Source organism: Cenococcum geophilum (assembly GCF_001692895.1).
Source record: "Cenococcum geophilum 1.58 unplaced genomic scaffold K441scaffold_33, whole genome shotgun sequence".
NCBI classification, from domain to species: domain Eukaryota; kingdom Fungi; phylum Ascomycota; class Dothideomycetes; order Gloniales; family Gloniaceae; genus Cenococcum; species Cenococcum geophilum.
Genome location: NW_027137591.1, coordinates 1,520,056 through 1,532,804, shown reverse-complemented (window position 1 = coordinate 1,532,804; position 12,749 = coordinate 1,520,056). Strand labels below are relative to the sequence as shown.

The following is a 12,749-nucleotide window of genomic DNA, read 5'->3' as shown; positions in this document are numbered from 1 at the left end:
CCTTTCAGCCCTCTGTTGAATATGCAACCTTGGAATCCAGGGCCAAGCCAGAGCCAAGCCAAAGCTTTTGGACTACCTAAATCTAGAGTCCGCAATGACAAAATAAAGCCCTACCCTGACCAAACTGTCTTTCTACCCTCTCGGCAGCGCATCCTACTGGTCGCAAAGTTTTTCATAGCCACGAAATACACAGCAGAGGTATGACAGCCCAATGCACTTTCAATTAGATGGACCCACAATTTTGTCCGTTTGCTTGATAGCAAACAGCTCATCTTTCACCTCTCCAACATTAGCTGGTATCATTATAACCAAGACAAATGGCAAGCTGCATCTAATGTCCCTCGTTAAAAATTTGTCGACTGAGGCCCAACTTTAAGCTTGATACTTTACACGCCATGACAGCGCTTCAGTGGCTTTTCATCCCTTTAGGGGACAAGTTTCCCGGTCACCAGCACACTGCAGGTCGCACCCGGGCTAGAAGAACCTGCTTAACACGACTCGACAAACAAAACAGCAGTCGCCTGACCCTTGCAAGAACTTCAAGATAACATTCTAATCATTACTTCAATGTCCATGCTCTTCACGCTTGTTTGTCTAAACACTTTCACTGGGACCTCCCCCTGCCTTTAGGTCCCACCACCACTCCCAAAGTTCCAATCATGATTCATCCACAACTAGCCGCAGGCAGCAATATCTCTAACAAGCAGATCTAAGCGAAAATATATGCAATGTCAACCCGGGAGTCGGAAAGGGCGGCAATCGGCACGGTCCGAATGGACGGGATGCTCTCGGCATGCCGAGAGACCTTGTCATGGTAGCATCCCGTTTCTCGGACCTCACTGTTCCTAATTATTTATAGAAGCAAAGCCGACGCCAAGGGCAGAATGTTTCTGGGTTTTCTGAAGCATATATGGCTTGGTTTTGCTCGAATCGTGAGTTCCCCGTCTGTGAGAGTGCATTGGCAAAAGTGTACGTCTAAAGCTAAAGTTTACCCATTTTAGTCGGCTTAACTCACGTCACTTCAAGTTTGCCCGGTGACACCAAAGTACAATTCGGAGTTGTATTGTTTCCATCTCTTCGAAACGTCCCCGTGCTCTGTTAGAGAGGACCAACAATGACAGCTTCAATTATACTAAACGACGGCGACGTGGTGTACGAACCCAAAGCAAACGATCAAACGTCTTCGGAAGGTGCAATCCTGCATCGTAATGTACATCATAACCCCATAACAGTTGTTGGAGCTTTAGGAAATTACATTGAGTTGAGTAACGGACAGAAAATACTTGACGCCACAGGGGGTGCGGCTGTCTCTTGTCTCGGCCATGGACACCCTAGAGTGAAGGAAGCTATCATTCAACAGATGGACAATGTTTCTTACTGTCATTCTCTTTTCTTTGGGACATCGGCAGGAGAAAATCTGGGCAGGGAGCTGATTGACTCAACTGGTGGCCAGATGTCGAGGGCATTCATTGTGAGCTCAGGTAACGTTATCCTTCGTTGCAGATGGCCAGAATATTAATTTTAGCAGGTTCTGAGGCCATGGAAGCAGCAATGAAGTTGGCTAGACAGTTTTTCTTAGAGTCCACCCCTGCTCAGCCAAGTCGAACAAAATTCATCGCTAGGAAAGAGTCTTATCACGGAACTACATTAGGTTCACTTTCAATGAGCGGTCATGTGGCACGAAGAGCACTATTTGAGCCAATGCTATTGGATAACGTCAGCAGAGTATCAGCTTGCAATGCGTATCGCGGGGTACAGGAGGGAGAAAATATCGAGCATTACGTTGCAAGGCTGGCGCAGGAACTGGACGATGAATTCGTTTGCGTCGGGCCTGACACAGTCTGTGCGTTTGTTGCTGAACCAGTTGTAGGAGCAGTAAGTTGCTTTCACTTAAAGACCGACCATTCCCTCTTTCTATTCAATAATCTCTCCTTTAGACGAGTCTCCAGATTTCCCAGCCTGGAACAGCTATCCCATAATCTGCATCTATTGCAGCTAGCCCGATCCAAGCAGTTATAACATAAGCATTAGGACTTTGGCTATTCTAATCATTTGATAGGCTCTTGGTTGTGTGCCATCTGTGCCAGGCTATTTTCGGGCCATGAAAGAAGTATGTGACAAATACGGTGCACTCTTGATATTTGATGAAGTAATGAGTGGGATGGGCCGTACAGGAACATTACACGCCTGGGAGCAAGAAGGAGTGATACCAGACATCCAGACCATTGGCAAAGGGCTTGGGGGTGGCTATGCTCCAGTTGCTGGATTATTGATCGGACATCGGGTGGTCACGGCTTTGGACAATGGAACTGGTGCTTTTGCACATGGTCAGACCTATCAAGGCCACCCTGTTGCCTGTGCGGCTGCGCTGGAGGTTCAGCGTATTATTCGGGAACAAGGTCTTGTTGAGAATGTCCGACGAATGGGCAAGATACTATCATCGCAGTTGAAACAAAGGCTCGGCGGACACCCCCATGTGGGCGATATTCGAGGTCGAGGGTTGTTCTGGGGCGTAAGTTGCCCCTTCTTATTTTAAGTGGAAATATCCCCTACATTTCTGACCAGGCTAGATTGAATTTGTGCGCGACAAAGCCACCAAGGAGCCTTTCGACCCCAAAGACGTAGTTGCCGTGAGCATCCATGAAAAAGGTATGGTAGACCCCTTTGAACGATTCTTATGCATTCACTCAAAACCCACGTCTAGGTCTTCAGCCAGAGTATAGTGTATCGATCTACCCAGGCACTGGGACAGTGGATGGAAGGACTGGTGACCACGTGCTTCTGGCACCCGCGTACAATACCACGGAATCGGACATTAAACTGATTGCGGATACCACGGTGAAGGTCATTGAGGATTTTTTTGCTGAATTCCACGTGTGAATCTGAGGGAGTCTTTTTCCAAAGCGCCCAGAGACGAAGTCAAACCTCAATGATGCTGCTTTCATGCCTAGATGACTATATGACATTCATTAAATACACACTGTCATTTAATTAAATCAGGGGTGTAATTTTGGTGACTTTTTCTGTAACGTACGCGTGTCACACCCCGCCAAGACCGTCATCCGACAAGAGATGCTAAGTGACCGGAGCGGACGAATCCGGCAAATCCCGACGCGTCCAAGATTTCTAAGCATTTTAAGAATGCAATCCGAATAGAAAGACGACATGAACTGGGGGTTGGCGGCCAAGACCAATGACCAAATTCAGCCCTGCCAGACCGGGCGCCAATTTCACATGTTTCACGTGATAATAGAAAACACGTGACCTGGACATTATTCCAAGGAGCTGCTACTCGCACTGCTGCAAAGATGAGAAGCAGCTTGTTTTGTAGAGTTGTAATACTAATTTAGTCCTTAATTATTACCGGCCATGCCGTGGAGGTTTCACACTCTAGATCCTGTGACATGGGCTTGAAAAGAAGGACGCTGCGGAAAGGGATGTGGGCAACAAAGGGTGGGCTAGCCTGGGAACTTGACAACGACGTTGCCTCGGGCTGACTCCTGTTCTTATACTGTGTGGCACATTCCTTCAGCAAGGCTTAGCAATCGGACAGCGAGCATCCTTCCAAGGTTTGCATTTCGCTGGAAGGGTGTCTCTAGGGCTGTCAGCTGGAGGGCAATTGGTTCCTGTAGTGGCGTGCGGAGCACTGAATATTAATGGAATCGGGCGGCGTCTCCTTCGGTTGAAGTGGTGTTGGCCTGACACCCCAACCAAGCAGGTGACAAGTCCATATTGCATCTTCCCGATACGACGGCTCTTCGTAGAGGGGAGGACAGCAAAGATGGTTTTCGAGGTCGGTGTGGTCAGTGTGATCAGCGATGTCAGTGAGCGCGGTAAATGCGTGACTCTGGCAGGCCCTTTGCAGCGTTGCTACGGGCCGTCTTGCGGGCTTTAAGAAGCGCACGTTTTGATCGAGCCAGTAGAAAGATGACGAACGACAAGTGGTGCCGATAGAATCGCGCTAAGCATCCACGACTCTGCTCTCACTCAACTCCGCAACGATCAGAACAGCCCTTCTACAACCCATTTCTTGTTCTCTGGCATGNAACTACCCGTTATTCTTCCTCCTGCACTCCACTCACCCACATTTCAGAGCCATTTCCTCTGTGCCTATGAGTCGACTTCTGTCGGCTTGAGAGCCCTTCTCCACTTTCGCCCTCGGTCGGCTGGCGAGCGATAACGGGCCTCCTCGCCGTGAATCCACGTCGACAGCATCGCGAAAAGCACAATATCGCACTGGAGGGAATACCGAGCACATCAATTCACGGAGGAAGTCGATTCCACTTCCTTAAGGATCAATACACTTCGTCACTAGCCACGACCAGTGCTGTGACGACGATAGCAAGGCTTCAGGCCACTCAACGATGTCGACTCCTTCCACCGCAACTGCTACTCTTCCTCTCCACCATCAATACTATTCACATCATCAAGCATATCAGCCACCCGTTGTCAATGGCCAAATTTTGAATGGCACCTCTAGGCTAGCGAATTCCCTCTACACGAACGGCTACTCCAGCAGCACATCAAATTCTGATCTTCGACGAACTGCGACCGTTCACTCCAGACAGCCTCAAAATCAACAACTACCACCCCTCATTAACGGGCACTCATCTGAAATGAATAATCCGAGACAGCAGAAGAGGAAACCGGACTGGGCCGAGTTCTACAAGAATGGGCTGCCCAACGAAATCATCGTGATCGATGATGATGAGCCCCAGACATCCCCACGGACTCAGCCGCGTCCAACGCAGCCAAATCGAGCAATTACCACAAATGGTAGTACAAGACATACGGATAAGAAACGGAAGACGACGGTTTCAACGGCTTATGATCCGGTATACAACCAGCAAACATCATATTCCACGACACAAACTCCCTATTACGATAATACGCCCTCGAACAACACTATTTCGACCGATCGGACAACTTCTGCAATCAACACCACTGCCGCAACCTCCCTTGGCTCACAGGCCAGCAATAGCGCCTATATTCCGCCACTAGAAAATGGAACCGTGGGGCAGAAGAGGAAACGAACAAGGCGAGCGGCACAGGATGAGGCCAATGAGGCAAAGAGAAGAGAAGTAGACCTCCATGGAGACCCTTTCAGCCTCTATGTGCCGCCACCGAATCCTCCTATCAAAGCCAAAGAAGTCTTCGTTCAAGTTGTAGCAGATGTAAGTTTTACCAGGTGTCCTTTCGGTTCGGTTTCAACGCTTATACTTTACAGAAATCATATATGAAGGATCAAAAGGTCGATGACGAAGATGGCCATTATATCGTAGTCCCAGATGCGGACCTAACGGATAGATGTATGTGATTAGAAATCGCCGATCACTCACTAGTCGTGTCGCAGTTGTTCTAACCCTTTTCGCAGACCAGATAACAAAGCTCCTTGGTCAGGGAACTTTTGGCAAAGTTGTGGAAGCTTACGATCGCCGAAAGGGGACAAAATGTGCCATCAAGGTCATTCGTTCCGTCCCAAAATACCGTGATGCGTCCCGGATCGAGTTGAGGGTTTTATCTACCCTAGCATCAAACGACAGGCTCAACCAAAATCGATGTATCCATCTCAGAGACTGCTTCGACTTCCGAAACCATATTTGTATAGTCACCGATCTCTATGGTCAGAGCGTCTTCGATTTCCTCAAGTCCAATGGATTTGTGCCATTCCCAAGCACACATATCCAGAAGTTTGCGAAGCAGCTTCTCACGAGCGTTGCTTGTAAGTTGACTGTATCCGTCTCATTCCGTGATATGTGGGCTAACAGAATATAGTCTTACATGACCTGAACCTTATCCACACTGATCTGAAGCCGGAGAACATCCTCCTGGTCAACAATGCATATCAAACCTTTACATACAACCGCACCGTCCCATCTTCATCGACATCCAACACCCGATCTGCCAGACATCGAAAGGTATTACTAGACCCAGAAATACGATTGATTGATTTTGGGTCAGCAACCTTCAATGATGAGTATCATTCATCTGTCGTATCAACACGCCACTACCGTGCACCAGAGATTATTCTCAATCTAGGTTGGAGTTTCCCATGTGATATTTGGAGTATTGGTTGCATCCTGGTTGAGTTTTATACCGGCGATGCACTTTTCCAGACTCATGATAATCTGGAACATCTTGCCATGATGGAGGCTGTTTGTGGAGGGAAGTTGGATAGGGACATTATACGAGCCGTCTTTAAATCCGAGAAGGGGTCATCACGGAATTCTGCCACAGCGTAAGATCTCTCCTCTACCAAATGGGAAAGCTGCTACTGACACTTTAAATAGTTATTTCAAGAATTCTAAGTTGGACTACCCTAATAGTGAGACGCCTAAGGCATCCAAGAAATATGTCAAGGCAATGAAGAAGCTTCACGTAAGTGACACGATCATAGACGTATCTAGCATTTATTCACGCCCGCTTCAGGAAACCATACCACCACACACCCCATTCAATAGGCAGTTTCTCGACCTTCTAAAGAAAATCTTTGTCTACGATCCTAAAAAACGGATAACGGCAAAACAGGCGCTCCAGCACCCGTGGTTTAAGGAGGCATTAATGGATGACGGCACTGAGGCACGCAAGATTCGGATGGAGCGGGAGAAAAAACGTCAACGGCAAGCAGAAAGCCGGTATCAATGAAGGCAAAACGATATTACGACCATGTCGAGTAACCATCTACGCACCCGGCATAAAACCCGTGGTCTACAGGTGGCTTACTCTCACCTTCTGCATTTACGAGTCGACGCGAAGCATGGCAGTCTTGCGGGTGGTGTTTCGAGTGATTTTTTGGCGTCAAAGTGATAATTGTCTTTTCACTTTCTTGCGCACCGCTACCAACCTGCGTCAACAAGGTCCCCGAATCTTGTGTATCGCATATGTAATAGCTCGCCATCAATGGGGGCCATTGTTTTGTACCATTCGAGAGAAGAGAAAACTTGACGCTTTGTTGTGGCAGTACTCACACTGAGGAGTCTTTTTGGAGTTGAAATTACCCATTCTTACTCCGCATAGATCTAGGGAGAAGATATCTTGGCGTTCTGATTGCAATGTGCTTTGCTGCATTGGAAGATGGATTAGGGAAGGCCTGGATAGTAAAGATTAGCTGAGTGGCCGGTTATCTAAAGCAATCATTGGTTAAACGCATGTGGAGACCATGATAGTGATTTTAATTGACTGGCGCACAAGCGCCCAAAAACGCCACCATCAGCACTCAGCGAATCTAGAGCCCGTAAGGCTGAGAGCGGGAAGCTGAGGTGCGCCAATACTTCTGTAAACAACCCATCGCGTCTGCCATTTTGTCTTGCGCCGGAACGCTTCATCGAGACCCAGATACGTCCAAAGACCCCATAATGGCAAATCCAAAGCAGATAGAGAATTTACTACTAACCGAGCACTTCCGTTTCACACCAATTGTATGCGTTGCCCTTATAGTCCAGCTTGCGAAACTGCCTTATACTAAATCTTCCCCTCCCAGACTCTCATAGACGAAATAATCAACGTCGTCAACGAACGTGCATACCACGCGACTGATGCTATCGAAGACTCTTTACTGAATGCCGACCCGTCTATTCTTGGTTTTGGCTCTCGCGCTGCAGCGGAAGGCCGTATCCCAGACACTGATGATGAAGGCAAGCCGGTTTTCCCAGAGGCGAAGCTGGAAATCGAGGAGGGCGTGCACCAGCTTGAGACGCTGCTAGAGAATACGATTGACAAGAATTTTGATAAACTGGAGATTTATACGCTAAGGAATGTGTTGACGGTGCCGGAGGATTTGGTACCGTGGGTGAGGTTGGAGCATTATAATGTGAGTTTCTTGGGAATATTCTCCCCTCTTACTTCAATATTTGTACTCTTAGAAGGGTCTTATAGTATGGTCCAATTGCGTCTCCTCTTCAATCACAATCTCTATATCTACTCATTCTTACCTCAAGGAAACATGGTCTTTAACCCATTATCCAGAACCTCACTATTCCCTCGTCAGATACCTCCATACCGTCCCCTGAATCACTACAACTTCTCCGCCGCAAACTGCAAGAAACGCAAAAGCTCCACGCCGCACTCCTCGCCGAGAAAACCCGCAACGAAGCCCTCCTCACGCGCCTCCGCTCCCTCCTCTCCCCGCCATCAACCGCCTCACACGGCCCACCAGCACAAACAACAAAGACCGAACACTCACCGTCGAGCGGACAGGACGGTAGCCGCGGCGCAGATACAGGCGCGTTCGCGTTCCTGAGCCACGGCCCAGCCGCGCAGAGTCTGGGAATCCCCCCGCTCCCCGCCACCGCGCCCTCGACGTCGCACGAGCCCATAAGCACGCACGCCGACTTCACGCTCTCGCAGCTCCCGGCTCTGCGCGCCCAGCTGGTGGCGCTGAAGCCCTACCTGGCCACCGCCTCGCTGCCGACCAAGTCTGCGTCGGCTGGTGGGGGCGCCGAGGCGGCGGAAGCGGCTAGGGAGAGGAGGGAATACATCGAGAGTCAGACTCGGCGGGTCCTGGAGAGGAGGGGCGTGGATGTGAGGAATGGTGCTGCGGTAGAAGGGCGGCGGATGGGTGGGGAGGAGGTGAGAGCGCTAGAGGAGATTGTGGCGGCGGTGGGTGGGCGGAATGGGGAGCGAGAGGAAGCGGGCGATGAAGGTGATCGAATGGACACAGGGGATTAGGGGGATTTGGGGTTCCGCTGTTTGAGGGTTCGTCGTCGGTGTCTGGAGTTCGGTGCCTAGGTGGTCAGTTTGGGTATGGTATAGGTGGCATGCTTTGGACATGTGGCAAGTACCACGCTTAGTGTTGGAGTTTGGCTGACTGTTGGTCTTCTTGGGCGCGTTGGAAATGGGAGGCTTCCTGCCCGTAGGCGGGCAGGTATGAAGTGTATGGCATCTTTTGTATGAATTACAAGCCCATGTCTAGAACGCTTTAACTATGGGTTATGCATCAAGGTATACATCGATTTAAGACTTTTGGTACAGGTAGGGTGGTGAAAAACAAAAGCCTTGCCACTCCTTTGAGATTGTCAGTTCTCACTGATTTGATATAGCTGTTCCTCATCTCTATTTTGCTTTTTTTTTGCCCACCTTCCATCCTCATCAACATACAAAATAAACTAGACGTGGAAATTTTACAATATAAAGCTTAAGTAAAAATGTTATGATAATAACAAATATGGAAATACAAAACATTGAATAGCACTAAAGAATATTACTATTACAAGAGGTGAACAACCGTCAAGAATTAAACTATTAGTATTATTCAAGGAGGTACTGTGGTGATGATCGCAAAAGTGATTAAAAATGTGAAAGTGATGACGACCTAGTTTACAGTCCGGATGTATCGTACAGATCATCAAGAACCCCATGACCGGTATCCACCCTGACATTATATCGTGCGGAACGTGATGATTAGGGATAGAATCGCTTATTAAGTAGTTGAGTGCCTGGATTCTTGGTCGATGATTAATTGCTTGCCGCTGCCAGAGCCTGGTTATGAGCCCGCGATGTTGTATCGCGTTGGGAAAGCAGACGGCATCGGTGGCGGGTTCCCGTTCATTTCGTTTCCGCTTCCTTGCGTCGCCGAACTTTTCCTACTCCTCAAAGTCTCAATACTCCTCTTAGCTTTCAGAAAAAGACGTTTGCTAGGTGTTCGGTTCGTAATGTCTGCAACGACTTCATCTTGCGAAGGGTATCGCCCTAGCGAGTTGGAGCCGGACCACTGCTCGAGTGGATGTTGCGGTACAGATAACATGTTGTCCTGTTGTCCTGAGTTGTAGTTATCATACCCGAGCGGCTGAGAGGTTGTCATCTGTACGTGCTGTGGTACGTGCTGTTGGCCTGGATTCTGGAGAGAATCCATGGTGTGTGATTCGGTATCAGAGAGGTTCCAGCCAGGAATGTCTGGAGGTGACATAACAGGATATTGCCCTTGACCCACCAGAGGGTAAGAAGAGCTACTATGCAGCGAAGCAGATGCAATGGACGAGAAAAGCGGGCGGCTCGCTGCGTTCGAGTCCATATTGGGTGAAAGTTGTCGGGAGTCTCCACTGACACCGCGGTTTCGCGCCTGCCAGGCTGTAACCATGCCATCCAATGTTGGCGTCGTGAATCCCTGGTACACAAATTGGGGCGAGTTTGGCTCCGAGTACGGCGGCGATCCGAGGACAGCAGCTATTTGCATCAATGTCTGAACATCCCCGATGTCTCGACATTCAAGCTTCCTTCTCAGAACACCCGAATTATGCGGCTGCCAGTTAAGCTGTTTTCGAGCTTCTTTATTAGTTACCTCTCTCCACGGCTCCTTAACCAGCCGCTGGCGCAGCAGGTTATGAATCCTGGTAGCATAAGTCCACTCGCTGATGCTAGCACCATCTTTAATGTGTTTTGCGACATGATCGAAATAAGCTTTCGCTATAGGAGTAGCATCGCTATCATTCGGCGTATCGAAAATCTTCTTGCATTCGGCGAACCCACAGGCGAACACCACTTGTGTGTGTAACTGTACCATGACCTCTGTGGCGGGTAGATGAAAGCCGACATGAGCCTCCTTCATGTGAGTTTCGTAAGCCGCTGGCCAATCAAACACTAGCTCGCACCCCATAATAGGACATACCCACCCCGCATTCGTATTGTGGAAATTTTTAAAGTGCCTTTTGAGGTCACTTGGTCTCTTTGCTCCGGCATTAATGGCAAGTTCGGCGCAGAACGGGCATACGCAGAAATCGCTAGCTACGGAGACAGGAAGCGAGGAAGAATTTGGATTACCATTCAGACGGTTATGAGCAGCTGGCGTCGTTGGATCAACGTTGTCCAGGGTTGCCTCGGCGACTGTTTTGAGAGATGAGGACAGATAATTGGAATTTCGGTTGTCTACCACTACCCACGAAGAGCTGTTTGAAGACTGGGTGGGCAGACTGCCGCTGTAGCCTGAGCTAACAGTAGACCTGTCCCAGGAACCTGATCCGCTTGATAGCGTCGAGATTACGGAAGATCGTTCTAAATATATAAGATTTAGATGCAGAAATTATCAAGATTGAACTTACGAGATCTTGCAGCCCGATACATTTTTATCAACTCTTTCTGGTTGTACTTGCTGGCGAAGTAGTTCATCATTTGCTGTTCGTTCAGTAGCGGATAATCCATAAGCGACCCCGAGCCAGAAACGCTTTCGCCGCCACCTGTAGACATAGCAAAAGGATTTTATCGTAAAGCTAGTCGTACATACCACGTGCAAATGATAGTGAGAAAAAAGGGGATATAGAGAGTGTGCGAGTAAATGAAGAATAGGTTTTATCATGGAAGAGTATCTATTATTTTAAAAGGTTTCACTAGCAAAGGAAACGAGAGATGCCTTGCTAATTTTGATGACTTCAGGAGCAATAAGGAGAGATGAAGATGAAGATTCATGAGAGGAGATGGCGGTATATGTATGTTTTGAAGTGTCTATGTAAGAGCGTGGGCTCAGAGTTGAGCACGGGCGGTCCGAACGCGCATTCTGCGATTTATGATATCCATTTCCACTCAGGACTTCGTGGAAGTTCTTACGACAAAGTAGTGAGCCTGGCTTGAGGACGCAATTATGTTAGAAGTATTAGGCTCCCATCTGGGTGCCAGCCATGATCATAGTCTGCTTATAGGCAATGTCACCTCGAGATGCTTTTCAGCAGGAACGAAGTAGCTCAGGAAAGTTGGCTTATGCGCAGCACTGTGCGTCAAATGGGCGCAATTTTAATTCGTATTTAGCCCGTGACTTTGCCAGCATTAGTCCAGCTTTGCTTTAATCCCTCTACATTCAAGGAATACCGGTGTAGATAATGAGTATGTTGGCGGAGCGGACTGCAACCCTTCCATCAACACATGATGCAATATACACCGTGCTGTCTGACAAATTCGTCGCGTCCATTGTAATGCGACATATTCTACTACGATTCCGCCTGATCCACAAACTCTGCGATATGGAGGATTGGACGGCCTCGTCTTATAGCGAATGATGAGCGGCGAACGCCCGGCCGAAACGATTTGACTTCGGCGTCACTTCATTGGCCGACCTTTTTTTTTACCCCTTATCTTTGAAACGCAGTGCCGGTGCTGTGAGGCGGGATGTCATAGGGGTATACTGAGAAGTCCAAGTAAGTTGTATCCCATTGTCCTACGCGTCATTCATAGAGACGTCGTGAACACGCAAGGGGCAATTCGGTTGCACTTCATGCTCCGTAGTTTCCAGATAAGCATCTGTAGCGCTTTGGAGCTAAAGATAGATACGTAACCTATAAGTTCCTCAAGTAGTTATCTGAGTCTGTTCGCAAAGGCAAAACTGGAGAGCCAAGTTGAGTGTACTGCACGTCTGACCAGCGGAAAGGGATACTGTTTCCAAACCGTTTCGTAACCGTTTCATCTCAGCACGCCACGGCAACCGGATAATACCGACGGGAAACAGGTTACGGTCTGGAGCACAGGCTATGCGCGACTGTTTCGTAAAAGTCTGACTTGGCTCACGTTGGAGTTGAACCCTTCCCGGGCTGGGCTCGGCGCAACAAAGTTTGACCATGCAGTACGTAAGCAGAGATAGGCTTCTCGACGACCCTAGAAAGGGCTCACCGGAACCGCCGCATGTCTCCAAAATGACCGTGCTCAAACCTAATTGCTGTTGGCTTTAAGGCGCGCGTTTGGTTGGTTATTCCCCTGAATGAAGGCCTTTACTTTTGACAGTAGCGACATCACGTCTTTTTATGAGGACGAGTCTGCAGCTTACCTAGGGG

The 12,749-nt window shown here is 48.7% G+C and overlaps 4 protein-coding genes across 4 annotated transcripts; 3 read left to right on the top strand and 1 right to left on the bottom strand.

The window, feature by feature from the left end:
* Positions 1–1,114: 1,114 nt before the first annotated feature.
* Positions 1,115–2,880, top strand: K441DRAFT_679165 (aminotransferase; the record flags this gene model as incomplete). The annotated part of the gene is made up of 5 exons (XM_067651232.1): positions 1,115–1,481; positions 1,529–1,875; positions 2,060–2,512; positions 2,571–2,649; positions 2,705–2,880. The coding sequence occupies 5 exons, from the start codon at positions 1,115–1,117 to the stop codon at positions 2,878–2,880; spliced, it is 1,422 nt and encodes a 473-aa protein (XP_067501767.1).
* Positions 2,881–3,898: 1,018 nt separating this feature from the next.
* On the top strand, positions 3,899–6,652 carry K441DRAFT_189250 (kinase-like protein). Its single transcript, XM_067640425.1, has 6 exons — positions 3,899–5,174; positions 5,228–5,309; positions 5,375–5,722; positions 5,776–6,238; positions 6,291–6,378; positions 6,430–6,652. The coding sequence occupies exons 1-6, from the start codon at positions 4,365–4,367 to the stop codon at positions 6,643–6,645; spliced, it is 2,007 nt and encodes a 668-aa protein (XP_067501766.1). The 5' UTR covers positions 3,899–4,364; the 3' UTR covers positions 6,646–6,652.
* Positions 6,653–7,187: 535 nt separating this feature from the next.
* K441DRAFT_663535 (Mis12-domain-containing protein) lies at positions 7,188–9,114 on the top strand. Its single transcript, XM_067649211.1, has 3 exons — positions 7,188–7,418; positions 7,481–7,810; positions 7,966–9,114. Exons 1-3 carry the CDS (start codon positions 7,356–7,358, stop codon positions 8,665–8,667), a joined length of 1,095 nt encoding a protein of 364 aa, XP_067501765.1. The 5' UTR covers positions 7,188–7,355; the 3' UTR covers positions 8,668–9,114.
* Positions 9,115–9,287: 173 nt separating this feature from the next.
* Positions 9,288–11,278, bottom strand: K441DRAFT_189510 (uncharacterized protein). The gene is made up of 2 exons (XM_067640426.1): positions 11,034–11,278; positions 9,288–10,986 (listed from the first exon to the last, which is right to left on the bottom strand). The coding sequence occupies exons 1-2, from the start codon at positions 11,176–11,178 to the stop codon at positions 9,482–9,484; spliced, it is 1,650 nt and encodes a 549-aa protein (XP_067501764.1). The 5' UTR covers positions 11,179–11,278; the 3' UTR covers positions 9,288–9,481.
* Between the last annotated feature and the right edge of the window lie 1,471 nt (positions 11,279–12,749).